The 23,210-nt window shown below is 37.8% G+C and overlaps 1 protein-coding gene across 1 annotated transcript in view; it reads right to left on the reverse strand.

Annotated features, from left to right (window-relative positions):
- The window catches only part of PKP2 (plakophilin 2), a 46,655-nt gene that overhangs the window by 16,334 nt on the left and 7,111 nt on the right, over nt 1–23,210 (reverse strand). The window contains exons 2-6 of the mRNA XM_082772863.1: nt 22,222–22,334; nt 18,917–19,611; nt 14,188–14,326; nt 10,937–11,144; nt 4,738–4,915 (exon numbers count right to left, since the gene is read on the reverse strand). Coding sequence (XP_082628989.1) covers nt 4,738–4,915; nt 10,937–11,144; nt 14,188–14,326; nt 18,917–19,611; nt 22,222–22,334 — 1,333 coding nt within the window. The remainder of the gene's footprint in view (nt 1–4,737; nt 4,916–10,936; nt 11,145–14,187; nt 14,327–18,916; nt 19,612–22,221; nt 22,335–23,210) is intronic.

The raw sequence follows: 23,210 nt of genomic DNA on the forward strand, positions 1-23,210 counted from the left end.
ATCATTAGTCATTTGTTTTACAACCTTGGCTAGAAGCTCCCATTACAAACTTGATCTGCCATTACACTTCTCAACCAACATTAAGAGCTTTTGCCTTACTTATCTCCAGATAAAATGGAACTGGATTGTTATGCAGCCTCCTTGTCTGAAGTGCAATGATACTACTTCCTCAGACAACAGCTTTCCACCGTCTTTAAAGAGTCCCTGTGTAATATAAAATAACGCTGGGACAGACAACAGGTGAAAAGCAGTGATGCAAAACAAACTGTAGTTGTGGTTGTTAGCTCTTAAAAAATATTTGCATGAATAATTGTGATCAGTGAACATAACTTTTGGAAAGATCAACCCTCCAAGGCAACACCCAGGACAATGCTCCCTTTAGCTGCTTCAGAACAATCACGTTCTGTCCCTGAGTAACAGAGACATCTTACATTCCCAAACTTTGGGAACAGGTATTTCAAGGTAAAAGTGTAACAAGATCATCATCAGCATTCAAAGTATAATAGACAGCCTTCTGCTAAGCTTTCGTTTTAATTCACAGGAAAAGTCATGCCAGAAATTCAATTACGTATAAATAATATACAAACCCACATATTCTGCATCTTATTTTTTCAGACTTGGAGGAAGAGTATGGAGGAGGAGGCTAAGTATCTCCAGAATACATAGCCAATACAGTTCTATTGAAACTGGAGACAGAACTGTTATGCATACTATTTTCAGGCCAAGAAAGAGTGGCTTTTACTTTAAAATCCAACAAGAGTTGTCTTGTCTGCAAAAAGTTCACACTACTCCCCTCCATAGTTTAATATGCCAATTTTACTTATTTGGCTTGTTGTCAGGCAAACAGTGAAGTCTTTTGACTTGTTTTACTCTGCCTGCTCAGGGCACAGTGTTTTTCTAATCACATTTCAGAACTGAACAATACCGTTATTTATTCTAATTGCTAATGTAGAATTGTGTGGTGTACACTGCTACATTCTGGTCTTTAAAGTTTTGTGCCCTGCAGTTTCCTTAAAACTGTAAGAAGCAAAACTTTGGGACAAATAGAAGATCTTAGAGAATGGGATTAACAAATCCTTCCAACATTGGACTACCTTATCAGTGAGTGCATACATAGACCCAGGCAGCTGGTGTTCAGAATTCAACAATATTTCTTGCAGTCACTGGTTAGCAGAACAGGGAATGTTCTGGTTGTTCACTCATTCCAGCAGTAGTATCTGCAATATCATCTGCTAGATGGGGATTCACTTTTCCTCTTGACACTATGTTAAAGAGAGCTTTATTTTACTAGCTGTTAATTGTGTGGCACAGTGCCTACAACCATGTTAGATGACAGTGTTGGATTTGGACTGTGGCTGTCTCTGTCAGTCAATGGTTATATGCAAATTTTTTAAAAGAATTTTTGGCATCCTTCTATACCTAAGCACTGTACAATGCATAATATATTGTACTTCAAAGTACTATTTTTATCCTGTAATAGAAGCTGCAGGCTATAGACCTTATCAACATGCACAACAAACATGTTAGTATTACAAAAAAGAAGACTAATTACAGATTTATATTCTGGCACATATCTATGCTTAAAACATCTTTATTACTAGCATCATTCCCTCAATGCACAGATTTTTTTTTTTTTTTTTTTTTTGTGGTTTGCTGTTTTTACTTTTCAGAGCTTCTTTGTACAGAGATTTTTTTAAGCAGCACATAAATTAGGAATATAGTTGGTGATACTTTGGGAGGTTTGTTAATTTCCATTAAATAGAAGCATACTGATTTGTGCTAAAAATATTGTATTTTTGGTCTGTGCAGAAATGATAAACCTCGTCAAAAACTATTCTGTGATAGGAAGTATGTTGCCAATCCCACAGATCAACTTTAACTGCAAATTTTCAAGACCTTGTTCTCCTCTCAGTTATCATTTTCAGTGTTCAAGCATTTAAAAATGACAAGGACAAGCATATGGACATCATATTTTTTAAATAGGCAATGTATCTTTGGGAAAAGGTCAGTTTGAGAGACTTTTCAATTAAGGCTACAGAACCAACTGCAGCTTTGAATTAGCCCCATTCACTTTCTGTATAGAGTTAAGGTACATTCAGAATCCACTTTTATTTGATTTTAAACAACCCAGCTACTGTTATTCCTTGTTTGTCACAAACCAAGTCATATCAAGTTGCTTCAATAAGCTCTGAAAGAGTAATACCATGCTAAAACTATGAATAACTTTGTGTCCCCATACACTGGCCTGCTGAGAAGAGATGGTTCCTGAATCCAAATGCAGGAGGAAGTAGCACCATCACGAGCGGCACATCTGACAGCCAGACTGTTCTCTGTACATATGCAGCTCAGATTAATTTCTATGAAAAAAGACGATCTGCTTTACTTCAGAGACAACATCACTAGTCAGAAAGATTTTGTTATGGCTAGTTAATGTTTCTCTGAATTTGCTTTTGAGCTATGGGAATAAATAAAAGTTAATTATTACTTAAAGCTGAAGTTAATTAGTAGTTGGTGGGCTGTCAGGGGTTACTGCAGAAGAAGATGCTTTATTGTTGAGTGTTTTGTATAGCTAACAACCCTTTTGTCCTTTGAAACCACCCATGACTCAGACAAAGGACTGTTTACACAGTACAAAGTCATGTAATACAGCTAGACCTACTCTGTTGTAGGACATCTTAGCAAAACAGACAGATACATGTATGTGTTAAGGCAAAACTGGGCAGCTTCCCAACCTCTAAATTCCAAACTTAATTCCTTTTACTTTTCTAAGAAAAGTTTAAAACTTAGGCCATGCCTTGACTCTCATATCATTACACATTACTTTTTTCAAACTATGGCCTTTCATGTAATCAAAAGGCATGTGTCTCTGATACCCACATTTGTATTTACATAACATACAATCACTTTGAACTCACAAAAAAAGACAAAGGGCCACAGTTTAATAGATTGTTATTTTAAAAGGCGTATCCTGTTTTAAAGATGTGAGTTTTATACTGCAGTCATTTAGGGGTGGGTCTGCTGAGGCCTTTTGTACTGTTTCTCTGTACTAGCTGTTATGGTGTTCATGACGCTGTTACCTGATTGCAGCAGTAGATGCACACCTGTAAAACTATTCATCAACCTCAGGCAGCCTGGCCTTGAACTAGTTAAACTCGTGCACAAAACTAAACATGACTTATTTTTATTCAAAAATGACTATATCCTAATTTAGCCATTTTCCAATGAGCATAACCACAGGTTGTGATACACTGAAGTAAGTGTCTTTGGCAGTAGTTGAAAACCGAACACTCCTCTGTACTTCTTTGTTCCATGTCCCCTTTCCAAGTCCTCTATTTAGATAAGAAACAATTATGGCTAGGGATTAACTCTTACTGTGTACTTAGCCAAAGGATCTTTGAAGATGGTACTGAATATAACTGTTAGGTGTGGTTTATATGCCACATATAAAAAAGAGTGATTTGGCTGCTGCTGAGCATGTTCTGCTTACTACCCAAAGGACTGCTCCCATTCCTGGTAAAGCAGGTAAGACTCAGCAGGCACTGCAGCAGGTTAAAGAGGTGAGCAGAATTTACCCAGCATAAATGGCATAATCATTGTTGTCCCAATAATATCTAATGTTGCTGTAGATGAAAATGACATGCTCAGTCTCTGGAAAGAAAATTCCAGGTACACAAGCACTTCAGTTGTCCCACTGATGGTCCTATGACAACACAATTAATCCTTCAAGTATATTAGTCTCACAGTAGCCCAAATGGAAGCTATAGGGTTATTCAACACCAAAGTATAATACGGAAAAACTGTAAGAGAAAGCTGCCTTCCCTCTTTGTGTTTTTTAATAGGAAATACTAATGCTCCTGGCTGTCCACAGTTAGTAATCCACTGTAAATGCTGTTAACCACTGCTTGAATAAAACAGAAGACAGCAAATTTCTCTTGAGGCTTTAAAAGTCACCAGAAGAGGCTTTAAAAGTCATCCACCAGGGCAACGGCTTCTAAAGTGGGGTGCAGAATTAAAATATTTTTAGACCATTAATAATTAAAATAATATTAAAAAATAGCATTAATTCCATCTTTATCTTTTAGTTATTTACTTTCTATCATTGAGTACATTTTATAATGTACATAATATATTAGCACAGTAGTATGTGTATATAATTTATATATAAATAAGTATACTGGGTAGTGTGCTCAGAAGTTTTTTTACTGATATGGGTGTGTAATCAAAAAAATTTGGAGACCAGTTCATTAAAGTCCTAAAATAACTTTAAATGGTTCCCAGAGGCTTAAAGTTTCTTTTAAGTTACTGTTAGCTTTTCTCAAATGCTAATTTGTAGTACCATTCCTACAACTTTTTTAAAAAGCTTTTTTATTATTACTATCATCATCAGCCAGGAGCTGATTTCATACATCATATCAACAACTGTTATTCAGGAAAGACCTCTCTGACTTCAATGCAGCTATGCACGGCAGCTAGGGCTCTGATTACTATCTTCTGTTATGGGTATAAATAGCCTGCAGAGTACCCATCAGATCAATATAGAAGAACCTCACAAAGAAAGCTGTTTTTACTGTAGCAAGCAGTAATTCTTCTGGTCTGACACAAAGTACATGAGGCATTTCAAAATATGAGCTGTATGCAAACCCTTCTCTTGGTGCCATCACAGTTCAAAGCACGAAAGAAAGTGTGCAGGTCTGTTTTAGCACTATTATTTTGGGTACTTGTAGACTGAGTGCTCACCTCAGGCATCCTGTGGCATTGTAGAAGATATCAGGGTCAGACAGAACACTTGACTTTGGGTAATCTCGATCTGGCCAGCCAGAACAAGGGATGAGAACAGCTTCCGTCAAGGTCTGAAGGGCTTCTTTAACCAACAGATGCTTCAGCTGGTCATTGGAGGACAAATTCCACAATAAACCTGCAATATACAAAGTAAAATCAGAGTGGCAGAAGACTCTCCCAAAGTTTGCAAGACGTAATCTCAAACTCCTTTAAGTTAATCAGTGAAGGAGCCTGTCTGGCTCTTGACATCCTCAAGAGGAACAGAAGAGGGTGATAAGAGCTCACCAGCCACCATGACACAATACCACACAACACCCTACCATGTGTGATTGCACACTGCTCAGTCTTTAGAGTCGCCAGTGAGAGTTGAGAGGCTTTTTTCTTATTTTCTCTCATGAGATAAGCACTTTGGCATTCAGCCATACATGGACTACATGAACATACTCTTCCTTTATCTTAAACTAGAGCAATTAGCCATATTATGTCAAACAATCACTAAAGCGATAAACAAAAGAATCTGAACTACAGTGTGGAATTTCTCTGTCTGAAAAAAAAAAAAAAGCTGAACTTTGATTGAACATTGTTAACATCTGAAATTGGTGCCTATTGGTTCATGTATTCTTTCTAGGATTACGGAAAAAGGAGTCAAAAAATAGTGAATGTACAACAAATTTGATTTTCTGTGTCCTCTCATTGAGCAGGTAAATGACAGAGCTTTTAGGCATATGTACATGACTGGAGAGCACAGCAAAAGTTGTACCTTAACACTGAAGAAAGAAATAAGTAGCTCTGAATGTTCACTATTGCATTATTTACTGTAATTTTGACTACCTCCTCCAGCTGCGTCAGTTTCACAAAGAAAACACTTCCTAACATAAAACTCACCTTTCTGAGGATGCAGGTAGTTTTTTGACACAGGGAAAAGTGTTTATACCTTCATGGCAGTGTACTGCAACTCTAAGAGTGAACCTGTGTGACAGGACTTTGATCTGAGGATGTGGAAATGGCGCCAAAACAAAGGGTGCACTTATCTGTGTAATTAAAGTCAGTTATCCATATAGTCCTTCCAACGCCTGACAACGAAGTGCAGTTTTCCATGGCTCTGCATGCCCATTGCCAATTCGTAGCTATCATCTTCTCAGTCACCAAGTAACACACATAAAACAGAGCTAACACCCAACACCTGTGATCATTTACACATTTCCAGGGAGGAAATCGGCCCATCTTGATGCCTGGCAGGACTAGTTGCACTTCCAAGTACCAACAACACACCAGAGAATAAACTTGCAAAGAGGGGTAGACGGGAGGCACAGTAAGTGTCTTTGGAAACCTGCTGGAAGATGGGAGATGCCCATCACCAAGTTTCTCTAACACTTGAAGGCAAAATTCCTCGTAAGAGGGAAAAGTGTTAACAGTTTATTTAGTGACAACTGTCTGAACAGTGACAGTCAACCAGTGGTTAAGTAACACTACATACCTTGTCTACTCACGTTGTGCAAACACTGAAACAAATCTCAAGTATGATATTGTAAATTGGTTAGCTCTGCTTCTGTTCTATATCAACAGATGAAAAATCTCTTTAAAGAAGTCTTCCCTAGACAAGTATTTTCACTACAAAGGCATTCATTGTTTCCCCCACTTGCTGCTCTAAGTTTCATAGACCTCCTCCTCCAAACACTGGCAGGATATTAGTGAACGTTCCTTTCATCAGTTCACAACAACAAAAAAAATGTTTCTTTTGTATCTCCTTACACTTTGAATTTAATTACAGCTATTGTGAGCAATAATAAAATCAAAACAAAAGCCAGCCAGAAGCAGCCCATTCCTTCTTCTTGGATCAGCTCTTGAACCTCTGTATTAGGGGATAAAAGGAAGAATGTACTTTCCTGAGGGATAAGTAAGGCTTACAGGAAGTCAGACAAGCAGTCCAAAGGGCATTGGTAATGGAAGCATGTTAAGACAGAACTGCATAAATGCATGGGCATAAGGACAGAATATCATATTAAAAGGCACAAGTGCATTTTGAATTACAGACACCTAGAAGAGAGGTCAGAATCATCAGAACAGGATTTGAATGCTGTTCATGTTGTACATTTTTTGACATAAATCCTACCTATACCCACAGGCACTGTCTCATTGGGGTGAGAAGAATTCTCTCGGTGGCATTCTGTATTTGAATGGATTTGTTCAATTTAGTCTTGATAAATTGAATCAATTTAGTCTTGATAAATAAAGAAAATGTCTTTAAGAGTGGGCCCTTTCCTTGCAGCTATATATAATGTATTCATATATATAATGTATTCATAGTGACATATTTTCCCCTTCGATGGTTGTTTGGGAAAATGGGTGGGGTCTCCTTAAAATTTGTATTTCTTACTATGACAGTTCTGTTTGTGCAGTAATCTCCCCTGCAGAAATAATTTTCTTTCATTTCTTTGATTTACGCTGCATGATAACAAGATCAAGAGGTTAGATTCTCTCTAGAAGATCATCTGGCTTACCTTCAAAACCTTTTTTTTTTTTTTTTTCATGCAGCAACCATTTTCCTTTTTGTTTCTCAGTGTGCTCACTAAACCCTACAAAACATCATTCCTGTCTTAGCTCCTGCATTGTTTCAAAGTGACGTCCTCTCCTATTGTTCAGGAGTATCCTCATTCCTTTCCTAAAAGACATACAAGAAGTTTGTATGTCAAATAAAGGACAAAGCCTATGACTCCTTCACTTTAGTCTCATTAACCCTGTAAGCACAGACATTGCACAGAGAAAGCTAGCAGCTATTTTCTGCATGTAGGCATTAGGTAAACAGGTCCATGGCAGTTTTCAGACCACTGTCATAAGCACACAGCCACTTTGGTGGGGACACTGGTTTCATGCTTTTTGTGCATTCTTCTGGAAGGCACAGACTGTGTGGCAGGACACAGAACTTGCTACAGTCAGCATTTACCTCCTTACATTTCATTGCTTTCAGTCTTTTCACAGGACGATACAAGCCTCACTGCATGACTATGCTCAGGCTGTTCTCCTCAGCTGAAGTGCTGGCTTGCAATTGCATTTCTGGTGTTCAAACTGGAGTATACACAAAGGGAAGAGCAGCTGCAGGTTCTTATTTGTGGTGGAGTCAACACAAGGGGGTCACATTTTTGATATTGAGAGAGCTTTCCCCTACTTTCCTGTTATTCCTGTGGGCTTCTTTGCTCCTCTCTTCACAGTGGGAAAGAAAAGGGAGAGACAGGAAGAAAACACAGACCTTCAAAATACTCTGTGAGATATACAACATACGATATGGCTCAAGATTAGGTACGGTTCATCGGTACTAACTGTGCTGCTGCTAATTAGCCACTGACCTTAAAGATAAGCTTCTAAGGGTCAGATTTACTTTTCTCACATGCACAAGTATTAGGATCATATTTCTGAGAGGTAATGACGAAGTGTTTAAGAACACAAACATCTTCTCTCCAAAAACGTCTTTATCATCATGCATTTTTGTCAGGTGGAATGCTTTGGTACAAGGCTTCCTACACAGCAGCAGAAACAAAAAGCTTTCCTCTCTTGAGCTTAGGCATCTTTATTGATGAGTGTCACATGCTTTCAGTTCTGGGACAGGAGACTCTCACGGGAGTGCAGTGTGTTATTACCAGCTGCTGATCTCTTATGGGGCAACACATGCAGCTAGCTATCACATCATATATTTGGAAGTCTCTAATTTACAGGCAGCTAACAAGTATGATGTGGAAAGATAGGCACCCTTCTCATGCTGAAGAGGTGGAATTCCTGATTCTGCATTAACCTTTTCCTGGAAGTATGTTACAACACTCCACTGCAATTGCATGCATAGCTATGATATTCCTCTAGGCAATGAAGGAAGCCAAAGGCAATGAAAGGTACCAAGGTTTTGGTCCTTGAAACTTGAGACACTAATCATTCAGGGAAACATGCTCTGTGGGGTTAAAAACATTTTGGTAGAAAGAGCTTTGCACAGCACTTGAAAAAGCCTTATGATGCAGCCCTTACAGGACAGAAATTCCAGTGTTTCCTAGCTATCATTGTACATGCCAAGAGCATCTGGAAGTACCAACCTCAGTAAGCACACGCTAACAGTGATTGCCTACTTTCTGCCTGCAGCCTGCTCCTTGCCTGCCTTGTGAAGGCTGGGAAAGAAATGTGGTTGGAAGCAAAGTTAATATTCTCAGAGAAAATCAATCAACAAGTCCCATGGGCTCCTCACAACTTGCTAGTGAGCAAGAAGAATCCCTGAAATGATGGCAGAAAATCTGCTGTAGTGACATTTTCACCAAGGGACCCAGTGTTCTTCCTCCTGACCGCACATTTGCTCTTGAAATAGTGCAATACCCTCTTTTCCTTAATTTTTAAAGCAATCACCTGCATCTGATAGGCATGAAATAACATCAGAATATTTTGCTATTTGCTATTATGCTAACTACAACAACCTGCTCAATATTGCTTAGATATTACATTAGTGTATTGTATACTTCATAAATAAATGTTCAGTGACAGCAGTAATTCCAGAAAAAAGGTGACCCTTCATTGGTTTTCACACTACTGAAGGGGAAGACAATACTCACAGTACCTGTATCTGTACATGTCCTCCTGCATAAACAGTCAAATCTCGTATCAGAAATGATGGAATTGCTAGAAAAAAATGACCAAAGTTTTCTGGCCACTGTGCCACCATTTTCACTGCTTGCCTCACTGGTGTGTAAATGCACCAAAAGACAACATGCTATGCAATAAGTTATTTAATGATCATTAAATTAATGCAGATCCAGTTCTACATCTGATGAATGCAAAAAACTTCAAGACATTTTAATGTTGCAGAGTGGTAGAACTGAGCCAAAAGAACCAACAATACAAAGCTTTGTTCTCCAGCTCAGGGAGCACAGTATTTTAAATACTTAAAAGAATGCAGAACTACAGAAGGTTTCAACATGCCTTTGCTTCAAGGCAGGGCTGCTTGACACCTTCTGTATCTTTGTAAGCACTGCTATTTTAATAGCTTCTGTTGCTGGTGTCTTTAAAGAACACTTGAAATAAATCTCCATTCATTTATTCATGTTTTCTTCCATTTGTAAAATATAAACCTGTTCTTCCTTTGCATGCCAACTCAAATGAATGTGGGTCACCAGCAACTGACTTCCTAGAGATACACTACAGGATTGCAGGGACAAAGTGGTGGGCATTTCTTAACTGATTGCCTCAAAGCCAATGGTGCAGTAATCACAGGTTTCTTGTGAGAAATGGTGGCCTTTTACTCCCAGCATTCCTTCCACTACACTGATGTATGAGAAAACATGTAATATGGAGGTTTTGGTCCAAAGGGCTCTTCCTCCAAGATCACAATGGGCCACACTCATTTTTAAAAGTTTGTCGAGAAAGTAGAACAAAAAGGATGAGATCCTAACCCCCGCAAAAACTGAGTCAAGAAAGCAGGTCACTCCACTGATTGTGTCATATCATCTTTACAAAAAAAAAAAAAAAAAAAAAAAGGATGTTCTCCAGGAATTCTCTCCCTTGCACACAGAAAGGATGCAATGTTTCTGTGGCAGGGTTTTCTGCTTTTTACCCATCTGAGAAGACTGGCTCTGGGGTGTAAATTGCTATCAGTGAGCGATCTCAAAGTAGAAATGTGTGGCTGTAGGGTTTGTGGGGAGCACCTGTATTCTATACCTGGCACCTGACAGTTCTGGGGGACAGACCCAGCACAGTCTCCAACAAAGAACTTGCAGCAGCACAGTGAGGGCTGAGCTGCAGTGGAAGTAGTGGACAATAATTGCACCTCTGGGACTGCTCAGAGCAGCATTCATCAATATGGTTTGGAAGATTTGCTATTTGGAGCTTTACTTTCTTTTCTGGAATTTCAAGACCTTTAAGGTTCCTGTAAACATATAGACCTATGTCATCTCTAAAGAAGCTTTAAGAGGGAAAGTTGCAGTTCCTACTCTCTTCCTGCTGTCTTACACACAGACTGATATTGGGTCTGAGGACCTTGGAATTTCACCCTAAGAGAAGAGTTTAAAATAGGTAACAATGCTTTTTTATTTAGTCACTAAGCACTGGCCTAGGTAAACAATCAGGTACCTCACATGGAAAGCCTGTGCACTACTTAATGCACTTCATGCCTGAAGGCACAGAAGACTACCTGTTATTTGCTTTTTAGTTTCCACATCCTTGGTGTATTGAAGTAAACGGAGCAAGACTGGGATCCCTTTCTGCTCTGACACTTCCAGTTTGTTGTCATTGTCCTCAAACACCAAGTTTCTCAAAGCACCGCATGCTGCACGCTGAATGTCCTCATTCTGAACGTCAAGAAGCTGTAAAAGTCTGGGGATACCACCAAGTGAGAAAACCTGTGAGGAGGAGAAAATGCAGCAGAGAATAGTTAGATGCTGAAAATGACAAAATCCACTCCCTCTTCCCCTTGCCAAAACTTTATTGTTGTAGGGCCTTTTTCATTCGCTTGTTTGAAACACTTGAAGCACAGATCATTAATCATTTGGACATGACTGTTAACTTCTGGGCTTTCATATGAGTCACAGTTCAAGTCCACACCTAAAGGAGGCATCATGTTTTAGTAATTAATGCAAGAGAATGAAACAAGCTGTCTTCCAGCTCTGCCACAGATTTGTACTCGTTGACAAGACATTTGATTGCTCTTTATTTTAGCTTCTACATTGCTGAGATGTATATTTAAGATTCATCTCTGGAACATTCATTAACTGCTTTGAGATTTCTGGATGTTACATGTTCCTGATGTGTCAGATTGTATTTTTTACTTGGCAGCCATGCTGGTGGGAAAGATAATACTTTTCCCTGTTAACTTCTGTGCATGTGCTGACTATGTGTTAAATAAGAATACAGTTTACTTGGTACTTATCTGTGGCATACTGAGAAAAAAATAGAGAACTTCAAAATATAAACTGTTAAACATTGTAAGCCAGTCAACTATTGAATCACCCACATTTAACAAAGACTACTCTTCAGTGTCTAATTTTGAAAAAATGAAATTCTGGCCCCAAATGAATGAAGAATTAAGAGGCTGTTATTTTATAACAGCTATATGGAAACAAATAGTTTCCAAGTTCTATGCTTTGTGACAAATGATGAATGCAATATGAGCTGTGACGCAGTATACTCAAGCCTTGGCTCATTGAAGAGTGAGATTACAATAAAAATATCTTAACATTCATGTACAATTGAGGATGGTTTCCTCCAGCATCTAAAAATGCCATATGGCTTTGAGGACAAACTCATCCTTGTGTAGAAGTGACAGCATATGAAAGACTTAGAAATCTGATATAACTGTTTTGAGCACTCCAGAGCCTAATGATAAAAAGAATTTGATATGACCAATAGATGTTGAAAACCAGAAGAAATGAACTGCAACAAAGTCTTTTGCCCTTAGAACCCCAGCAAACTACACTGCATGTCTGCCTTTCCTCTGATTCCACTGTACAAAAAGCAGTTTCTTGCTGCTGTTGCACTGTTGACCTGATCTACCCTGCATTCATTCAAAAACACCTAGATTCTAACAGAAGGAAATACAGAAATCTATATCTGAAGGTAAGCAGAGATTAGAACACTCTGAAGGTAAAGGCACATTTTATTACAGTAGATAAGCCTGTTTGACACCAATACCTTACGGTTCTTTTATTTGTTTCTTTGTTTTTAATTCAAACATTTATGCTGACTTTCTGTCAGTAATTTTAAGTGAGTTGTAGCTCTTGTAAAACAAGTGTAGTCAGCTGGACCCCAAGTGCAGAGGAGCTTTACAAAAGCTATTGATTGTTCTGTCTAAATTTTCATTGGTAGACAAAATCCACCAAAATACTGTAAGACCACATGTTCAGAAGAAAAAAGAAAAGCCACTAGACTTACAAACCATTGTGTAATGTGGAACAAAGCATTAGGAGACAGAGAAAAGGAATGCACACTGAAAAGCTAAAAATGGCAAATAAGACAATGCAAACAAAGAAAGGTCTGATGGGCACCAAATAGAGAGGCTCAGCTAGGATATGTGGTATAGACAGGAGAACAGAAGAAGGCTTCAGGCTGACTGGTTCAGTTTGAACACTTTTACTCCTCTGCCTGGTTTTCAGGGAAGCTGCCTGAGACAGCTTTGAATAATAAACCACCTTCACACATTCAATTCTGAAGCTCTGTCCTCAAACTAAAGTTAAAGCTGCTAATTATACAGGTATTCTTTCCAAAACAGAGTTTGACCTACTGTGAAGTACATTGAAACTACTAAAGGACTGAGTGATGTCTGGTTGTCACTGAACTGGACTGCATATACAGAGTTCAGACTGAAATGACTTCATTTCAGTTCAGACTGAGCAAATCATGAAATAAAGAAAGTGTAAGATATTTTTAAATGGTTAAAGTAAAATAAATAACTGCTGTACACATGAATGTACAGAACTATCAGTCAAATGAACCATGATTCTGTTTAACAGTGAAATTTAAAGAAAAATGAAGAAGAGGATATTTTTAATATGTCTTTTCAGAAACGTTTAAGAGTTTGACCTGTTTGATCAATCTATACAATATACAAATGTATTTGTACAGTCCTAGCAAGCCCCTATCAGTTTGCTTCATCCACATCCTGTTTTAACACATTAGTGTGGTTCTAGCAAACCCTGAAGCTTGGATAATTTTGCAGGGTACTCCCAGACTTTCAATTTCTGGGATATTTCTGCAACAACAGTGTAAGCATGCCAGTCAAATGAGAGATGAGAGCAATTATATTGATAAAAAGTTCAGGCTCTACAACTTATAAAAGCTGAAAGAATTATGTTCATTTAGCCTGCAAAAGAGTAGGCTTGAGCGAGTATACACTTAGCAGCCTCAACACACATGAAAAATCATTATAAAAGGGACTGAAAAATAGACATTTTTTTCCATATCCATCAAGACAAAATAGAAACTAATGAACAGTTTGCAAAAGGAAGATGTAATTACACTTTAAGATTAACTGAGTAGTAAAGTTCCTTGATTGTCTGAGGGAGCTTGTGTTTTTTATTATTATTATTATTATTATTATTATTATTATTATTATTATTATTATTATTATTATTGTTTTGTTTTGAAAAAGGTCAGAAACATCTGCAATTACAAATAGTTCGGGTGAATTCTTGATGTCCTTTCTTACTCTACATTTCCATGTTTCCTATCACAAAATGCTAAAACCTAAACTTCAGCTAGGATAGACCAGTGCTACTCTACAGACCTAACTCATCTGCAGCAAAAGGCATCAGCATATTTTAGGGAAAATATTCAACACCAGTATCCTACACGGTTTCCTGGAATGCATTTTTTCATGCTGGTAAACAGTACCACATAGAACAATTATTTGTTCTACCTGATGGAAGCGTGTATAAAAAAATCACCTACTTTTCTTCTGGCTTCTGCTTTCTGGAAACACTCATGCTGTATGAAAGTCACTGCAGCAAGAATCCTAGGTATTGACTGTGTATTTTCACTCTTCAATATGCTCACTGCATGTTCCAGGGTCATCTCCCCTTCTGGGCTCCTTAAAAGTATAATTGAAGAAAATAGAGTGAAGGAAGACTGTAGTAAATCATCATTTATCCTGCAAATTTTCTTGTAATACCACACTATTCATATTTTTCAACTAGCTTTACTTAGGAAATTATTCTCTTACTAGTAGAAGAAAATATTACAAAAGCTTATGGTAATATTCTGGGGGAAGAGAAAATCATAAATTGAATTGTTGCAGCAATACGAAGTTGTGGACAAAGCAAGACATCCTTGAGATTATAAAAACAACATGGAAACATTAGTAGCTGTAGGGTACAATCACCTTGAGTAAATTGAGTAAGTATGTTGCCTGTGGTAGGATTAAAAATATGCATGGTTATTTTCTTTCTAACTGCCTGCATGTTTGCTTGAATAATAATTGTGCTAGACCATATCAAAAACTGGAAAGAGAGATCACCACACCCATTTTTTTTTCCCTAGTAGAGGGAACAAAACAATTCATGGCACAATCAGGTGCATTAACTCTGGGATAACCTGGGTGGTTATGTTCCCCAGCCTTTTTACTTACTGTTGGTTTCAAACACTCCCCACCCTGAGGAGGGAGGAAAAAGGAAAGGAAAGGAAAAAAAAAAAAAAAAGGTGTGTGTGGGGACACAAAACCACACCTATTCTATTTATTTTTTTAACTTGAATCAGAATGGTTTTCATGTGAATCATTTCAGCAAGTACATCTAAAATTTGAATTTTTCATACAAATACTTTCCTTGATAAACAGGTGCTTAGGAAACACATTTGCTTAAATTGATTTTTTTTTTCTTTTAACTAAGATGAAATGTTAAATAATACATGATGTTCAGATTAGTGAAGTTCAGATAAGAAATGTTTTAAAATTGAGAAAAGAACCATATGTAAAGCACGTGTCTGTGCACTGTACCAGGGGCCACTAGGTTCTTCAGCTCTGAGGCCATCTCAGTAATGGACTGGCAAGGACAAAAGAGCCTGGAAACACAGGCTTGCCCAGAACAGGCTGTGGAGAGGCAAGGTAGACACAAGCTGGCAGAAACCAGGCAGATCTCTCACAGAGAAACCTGGTACAAATGCATTGAAATCAGACCAAAGTATTTACGATGAACTTATGACCTCTGAGACAAAAAAAGATTTTGTTAGATTTTTTTTTTTTTTTCTGCTAGCTATCCTGTAATTCATAAGGCAAAAGGCAATTAGTATGGCTGCAAGGAGAGTAAAGAGATGAAGATGCACCTGTTCCAAATTAAGTTCTGCTCCAGTACCCTGAGGTCTCCACCTGACTTTACATTTCCATTTGGTGTAAATCATTTTATTTCCTGTCTTCTACCCTCCCCAGAATTTGCGTTTTGAGCAAATATGCTGCATATATAGATGCTGAAGCACACTTGTGCAAGACACAGATGAAATGAAGTGGGCAGTGCGCTGAGGATGTCAATGGAGAAGTTAAGTCAAAGTGCAAATAGACAGAACAACAGTTGGTATTTGTAGTGCCCTGGGCTCTGTTCTGGCAGTGCTTAGGGCTTTCAGATTTCGAGTTTACTTTAGCCCTGATTTAAAACAAAGTAGCTACAAAGTTACTTTACATTGCTAGTGGGATGTACTGATCAGAAACTTACTTAAAGATCTTGAACAATGAATATGGAAAAAAACCAGATCATATTTCTTGTTCTTAGTCGCTCTTAAGGGGAACAGAAAAACAGGCTTTTCCAGCATGGGTTTTAGCCAGGTTTCTTAAATTAACAATGTTTTTGTGAGCATGTTATGTATGTGTGCACGCCTTCCTGCTTGCAAGTTAGTGTAGTAACTTTGGAGACCTTTTAAAAATTTTGGCCACCTTCTATGGAGTGGCAGACATCTCTTATGTGTTAAATTGTGAGTTATTTCACCAGGCAAATAAAGACTCTATCTATGCACTAAGGTCAAGAGAGCTGCATGAGCTGATCCCTGATGGGATATCAGAGAATACGTGGGAACACAGCCTCAGGATGCCAAGAATGTACTAGAGTAGTAGAGGCCCATCAGCAGTCACCAGCCTGCCAGACTGAGATAAATGCATCTATGGCCAGAGACCAAATTTCTAAGTGGTGGATGTGCAGAACTGCACAGAGGCTGACAGCAGCTCAAAATCCACCAGTATCATCCCTTCAAGGCTGATACTCCTTCATGAGTAGTAACCACAATCTTTCCTTCATGTTGTACACTGCCATACTAGGACTGCTCTTTATTGGATGAAAAACAACATTTGCTCTCACTAAAGTTTTATCAGGCAATAATAAAGTTTTATAAAAAAATAAAGTTTTATCAGACAGTAATACTTATTCCATACTACCCTCAAAGACATTACAGGCAAACCTTAAAGCCGCATGGCTAATAAGCATGTGTATTGATGACAAACAAAGGGATATTCAAGCAATGGTTGTTAAAAAGAACAATGATTTGACAAGTTTTAGCTTCATCTTAATTTCCAGAATATAACATTTTTGAAATCTACTGTTTTCTGATCATTTTGTGACAGTCCTCAGCGCATTTAGAGGTCTGATGCTGTAAGCTGTTTCTCAGGTAGCTTCAGGTACTATCCCTCTCTTTCCTTTGATATATGGATGCTTTTAACTGCTTCACTCTACCAGAAGATGCAGAGATAGCATCACTATATTGTTCTTTTTTTCTTTCTACTTTGATTTCACAGCATGAGTTATTCTTCTACAGAAAGTTTGCAAATACATTTGTACAATTTTAAATTTTATACAGAACTAGTCCACTATTTCTCTCCAACCTTACTAAACTATTTAATATTCTCTTAATTATTAAAACTTAACCTTGAAAAGTCCTAAATTGTGACTTGCATTAAAAGTACAAATTTCAGGAAAAAGCAAATTACTTTGAAAACAGGCTTATTTTATTGTCCCTTCCATTATTAAGGGAGCAACAAATAAGGCAGCAGTCTATCACATAGTGCAACTTTGAAATCAAAGAGGATGGGAAATGACAAGAAATGAGAAAGTCTTTACTAACATATTAGACCGAGAAGTCCTGCTGGAAGAAACTGCACGTCTGGTGATATGATGCAAATAAGTGAAACAGCTCTAATTTGACAGCTGTGTGTACTCCAAAGCAAAATTTGGTCTATTACGTTTTAAACACTTAATTCTACATTAAATTGTGCAGTAGCTAGATGTGGATGAAACGGAATGTACTATAACCAAATTAAGATTTCAACATCAAGCCCTTCCAGTGACAAGAATTACAAAGGAACTTATTAAATGTGTATTTTAGACATCAAAAAAGAGTAATAATCTATGTGGATATCATGAACAATTATATAAGCAAATGTAATAAATACTGATTTCAGTCAGCTAAAATAACTATAGTCTCTTCCTCAACATTTAAGAAACTAGTGGTCCAAATCTCTTGGGGAATTATCTCACATGTCAATTTTCACCAGCCTCTCCCTAAAATAAGCCATTACATTTTACAGAAACTTTTTAAAACTTTGGGTAGACCAATGAGCTCCTTGCTCCCCCCCAAAAAAAATAAAATAATCTAGCTATGAATCCAAAGTAGAACCTAGTTTATTTGAAAATCTATAGATATATACAAGTAAATTAAATGGTCAGAAGTACTGAGATAAATGAAATGTGTAAACATTTGCAAAAGGAACTTTACAAGCTTTCATAGCACTTCCAATCATTTTCTTCTGTAATTTCCAGCAAAAGCTGAACTGAAAAGCTGTCACTTAAGGAGTTACACTGCCAAATAGATTTCCAATAGGTCACAAATCTTTCACATTGAGTTCAGCACTGTCCCAAGCAAGCCACCTGTACAATGACTAAAGATAGATGTTTACTTCTGAGGGTGTGAAAAACACTTTGGTTGAATTTGTGCAGGCAGACAACTAGATGCCAATGACTGCACCTTGCAGAAGAACCAAAATTGCTTCTACACGAGATTGAATATCAATATAGCTGTCTGTGGCTTAGAAACACACTAAGGAATCAGCTGGAGCCCCTACCACTGGGGCCAACAAAACCTCAGAATATGGTACCCTTGTTTGCGAGAGGCTTTGGGGTCCTGAAATTCAGAGCAAATTATATTTGTTCTGAGGATGAATATTCTAAGGAAGAAATTTCTGCTTATGTTTTAATGAAGTTCGTCAAAACTAAAAAGTTTCCTTGGAACCATGGAAGTTTCAACTGAAGGCTGTCAATCTGCTAAAAGCCGAATTGCAAAATATGCATTGGCATATTTTTGATGTACTCTAGTGAGAAGCAGTGATAAAATCATTTGGTTTCTTACAAGCAAAAAATTTGCCAATATATTACTATGTAACATCATTTAAGTCGTATACTGCTCAGCATTTACTTTGTGTCTCCTTAAACATATGATCAACTGTTGGAAAAAGGTGGTCCCGAATGTGAGCAAGAGGTGTGGACCCTGCAGGATGTGCAGACGTGCATTTTTTCTCTCTTTCCTTTGCTGCACTGGAAGTGAATTTTCACACTATGTTGGCTGTATAGTTTACTTTCCACTCTTAAACCAATATGTTTCTTTCAGCTGTGACACCCCATAACCTAGATAGGTCCTGCATTATGCTTACCCTAGCTGAGATCCATTGATGGTGACTTGTTCATTCTGCAGGAAACCATTTCTCCCTGCTGCTGCCATAGCAGCTGTCAGTGTCATCCTCTTTCCATCTGTTTCTGCAGCAACACCAGTTACTGAAGCTGGCTGGGAAGCATCCCTCCTGGTCTGTGTGTTTCTGAAAGTAGTTTGGTGCCAGCTGGACCTAAAAGATTGCCTGTTCTGAGACCCCAAATGGGAAGCAGTTGGTGATCTTACTTGTCCCATTGCACTGCCTGATGTCAGGTAGTTCTCTTTCTCTAAAAGGTTGGTCATACTGCGACTGTTGCCTGCTTGATGGTACAGAAGTGCAGAAGGGCTAGGGGGGACACCATCAGGGATAGTGTCATTAACAGCCACCATCTGGGGGTGTCTTTTAAAAGAGCATCCCCTGTTCACTGAATCACGAAGAGTGTAACCAACAATCTCAGACCGAGCATATCTTGGTGGGACAGTCCCACTGGGTCTCCTATTATCTCCGTGCCTTGGAGAGAATCCAGTTGAAAACCGGCTGTCATAGTGAAAATCATTGGACACATATGAAAATCTTTCAGGACCCCGCTGGGGTGAAACCTCTAATCTCTTCAGGGGTTGTCTTTGACCTCTCTCTTCCATTGTCTTGTAAGTAACTCTTGTCCCCCAGCCATTTGTATAAGAGGATGGTGAGGCCACCTGTTAAGGGTGCATAAAAGAAAAGTCAGATTACGGCGGTTAGGATTAATGCCAAAGAAATCAAACCAGTAATGTAAAGATAAAAACTATAAGGTCTGCTATGAGAATAAGAAAATAAAAGGTGAACATCACCAAAACTGGTTATTAAATGGGATTCTGCAATACTTCTTTGTATCTGTGTAACAAAGGTAGGAAGAAGTATGATCTAAACTTTAGGAGACAAAGTCTAAGGAACTAGTCTTCTGATACTACCTCAAAATAGGTGCCAGAGTCATTTATACCTGATAGCGAGCAGTATTTTTAAACAGAGATTTTAGTTTCAGCTTGAAAGTCCTTGAGGATTAACACTCACATCGGTTATTGAAATTAAATTCAAGGCTGCCCAACAGAAGATAATTAGTCGGTCAGATATTAAAATATACTAAAACACTTGTATATTGTTATGATGTACACCTTGACAGGATATTAAGAGGTTATTTTGTTCTCCTGTTCACACTGTGGGGGGATCTAGTAAGGAGAGATATTCCTTTTCCTGTTTCCTTAACTTCATACTGAAAACGAATGGGATTCCATAGCATTGCAAGGAAATCAAAATAACCATTTCACCTTCTCAATGGTTTCCTTTAATCTACAACTACAATTTAAGATGATTTTTATTTTCCTGTCCCCAGTGGGCAAGGACAGTAATCGATCATAGTCTTGTTTTCCAATTGTATCATTTCTAAACTCAATAAACCCACCTCCTTCATCTCTTCTTTGTAGGATTTGTCTTCAAAACTTTTTACTGTATGGGTGTTGTTTGGATTCTCTTCAATTTTTCTATCTTTTGTTGAACTGTTATGTTCTAAATTGGGTCATATTCAACACTTTCCAGAACTAAATCAACTTGGGAGACTATCTGCTTTATATAGAAGAGTGATGGCTAATTATTATTATTAGTAGTAGTAGCAGTAGTGAGTGCAGTAGCATCCAGCCATAAACCTAAGTCCCACATATTTTCATGTTGTATTAAAATATTGTAATATTACAGACATTTTTAAAGGTAAACATTGAAGTTTACACTGATGTTATTCATTGAAGGGATAGGGCTTAGCAGATAGTGACTGAAATCCCTTTTTTAACTGTTGAGGAGTTATTGAAGGTGATAACTGACTCACAAAAGGGGCAAAGGTTGCTGAATCTATTAGGCTGAGGCTAGGATCATTGAGTCTATCTGTTTATTCTACAGGAGTTATGCAAGGATATCTTTTCTTTATCTCTTGTCTGGCGGCAAAGAAAAGAATGCTTTTGTGAAATACTAGACCTTGTGGCTTTTTCTGACTTTTATGGCAGCATGGGAGAACAGCATGTCCTATTTCCTTTTTTTTTTTCTTTTTTTTTTTTTTTTTTTCTTTTCCTGTCAGGAAAGCTGTACTATTTTATTGTTGTTCCTATGTCACATCTAGTTATCCTCTTTTTGCTCTCTTCTAAAAAGAACAGATTCACATCAAATACTAGGGACTGGGTAACAGGTGAGAACAAATGATAGGAGGACAAATGTAGTCAAGTAACTGGTTCTAACTCTTGCCATAGAGTGCCAGAGCTGCTTAATTAATTTGCCAGCGGCCAGGATATTTCATTCCATGAAAACATGCCGTTCTTGTGTCATCTAAAATTAAGAAAGAATTTGCCCCCTAAACTATTTATAAAATAAATATTCCTATTCCCAAGCTGAACTGATTTGTTTACTGATGTTGATCACGCAGCAGCACTGCTACTGTGTGATTTCCAAGCTATATGTTAATTGAGCTATGTGTTGATTACCAAATTATATGGTTGCTCCCTCAACCATATAATAACTGGTTCATAGTAGTTATGAGCTGAGTCATGAACCCTGAAGAAAATCAGCTATTTATTTTAGCATTTAGGCCATGAACCCAAGTGAAGTGGGTCAAAATAAAAAGTGAAGCTGTAATTAGCTTAAAAACGCTATTGTATTACAAAGACTATACCACTCACATTCTTGTAATGCTAAAACAGATTACAGCAGGATTATTTAAAATGATAAGGAACACTCTACCTGTCATTGTGAAACTAGTGTGATCTGTTTTCCTATGGTTTTGGATGCTTAGTTCCCTAACCTCTTTCACTATATTCCCAGGTCCAACCCTTGTCATTCTTTACCCTGCAGGACTCCTGAACTCCCTCCAGCAACCTCTAAATGTTTGGCTGGGTACATGCCAGCATGGCCTCTGGCTACTTTGGGCTAGGTATGTGCTGACTGACCTGCTGGCTGCTGGGATGGATAAAGGTCTGACTTGCAACAGCCTCTGCCTAAATGGCATTTAGTACGATTTTTCATTTTCTACCCACATTCCAGTTCTCACAAAACCAATAGGATTGCAAAAAGCCCATCTGTCATACCATGTTGAGTTTAGCCACTGGGCTCAGAAGTCACCAGAAGGAGAGAAAAACATTGATGGATCTCAATCACAAAAACCTCTTTTTCTAGAAATCAGGCTTCAAAAAGTGAACAAATAAACCTTGAAATGTCATCTGCATACTGTTATCTGTGGTTTCAAAATAAACTATGCATTTGATAATGCACTTATCCCCATTCATTTTCCTTACCTGGTTTGACTGGTAATAAGAGACACCATACTGAGATCTTGATGCAAAATCATTTTCAGTAATCCCCATGTTATAAACACGTTCCGGAACACTGGAAGCACGGTGTAAACTACCTATAAATAAAAATTAGTAAGATTTTAACAAAACATAATATTACTATAAAGGATGGTTTGGGGTACTAAGGAAATGACTTGTACACTGCTGATAATATATATTAGCTGAAAATCAGAGAGGGGAAAGATGGAAAGGTGTTTGTGTTCAGTGCATAGCATTCAAAATATGGCTAAGAAAAGATTTCTGAGGGCACAGGCCTCAGATAATTCTCATTTATTTTACTTAAGACATATTTAACTTTTAGAAGTCTTATTGTTCACGCAGCTATTTCACAAAAGAAATTTAAACACAACAAGCTGATGTTTTAAATATCCCAGATACTGGCACATAATTAAGTGCTACCAAAAACTTATTTTTCATTGTTACCGTTTTGAACGTGTACGTACAGTTTATGTAAGAGTGACTCTAACACACCCAGTACACAAACTAGTTAAAATATTGCAACTGTAGATTGCAATGGAGCAAACTGGGCTTAAGTGTATGCCTCTGTTACTGTTAAACCCTAGAGATGTAATTTCAACTGTCACTAAAGAAATACTATACACTCAACATAGACTATTTACTTCATAGCTGTCTACCTCAACTGCTGATGTTTCTTGTCCCTGAAGTACTAGTTTAATGACAATATATTGGAACAAGCAATACTTCACTAATCTTCTTAGTGCTTCACCCAAAAAACATGAGTCCACAAACAAAATCTTTGGCTTGTGGAGGCACGTGGTGTATGAAGCTGAAAAAGTAGCGGTGTTTAATTACACTTCAGATCTGTACCTGTAAGGTTCACTAATCTGCCAAACAAGGTAGAAGATCCACAGCATATCTACCTTGATAGTTTCTTTCCACAACCTAGCTCTGAAAATGGAGCAGTGCCTGGT

The sequence above is a fragment of the Aythya marila genome, assembly GCF_965140915.1.
Source record: "Aythya marila genome assembly, chromosome: 1".
Lineage (NCBI taxonomy): Eukaryota > Metazoa > Chordata > Aves > Anseriformes > Anatidae > Aythya > Aythya marila.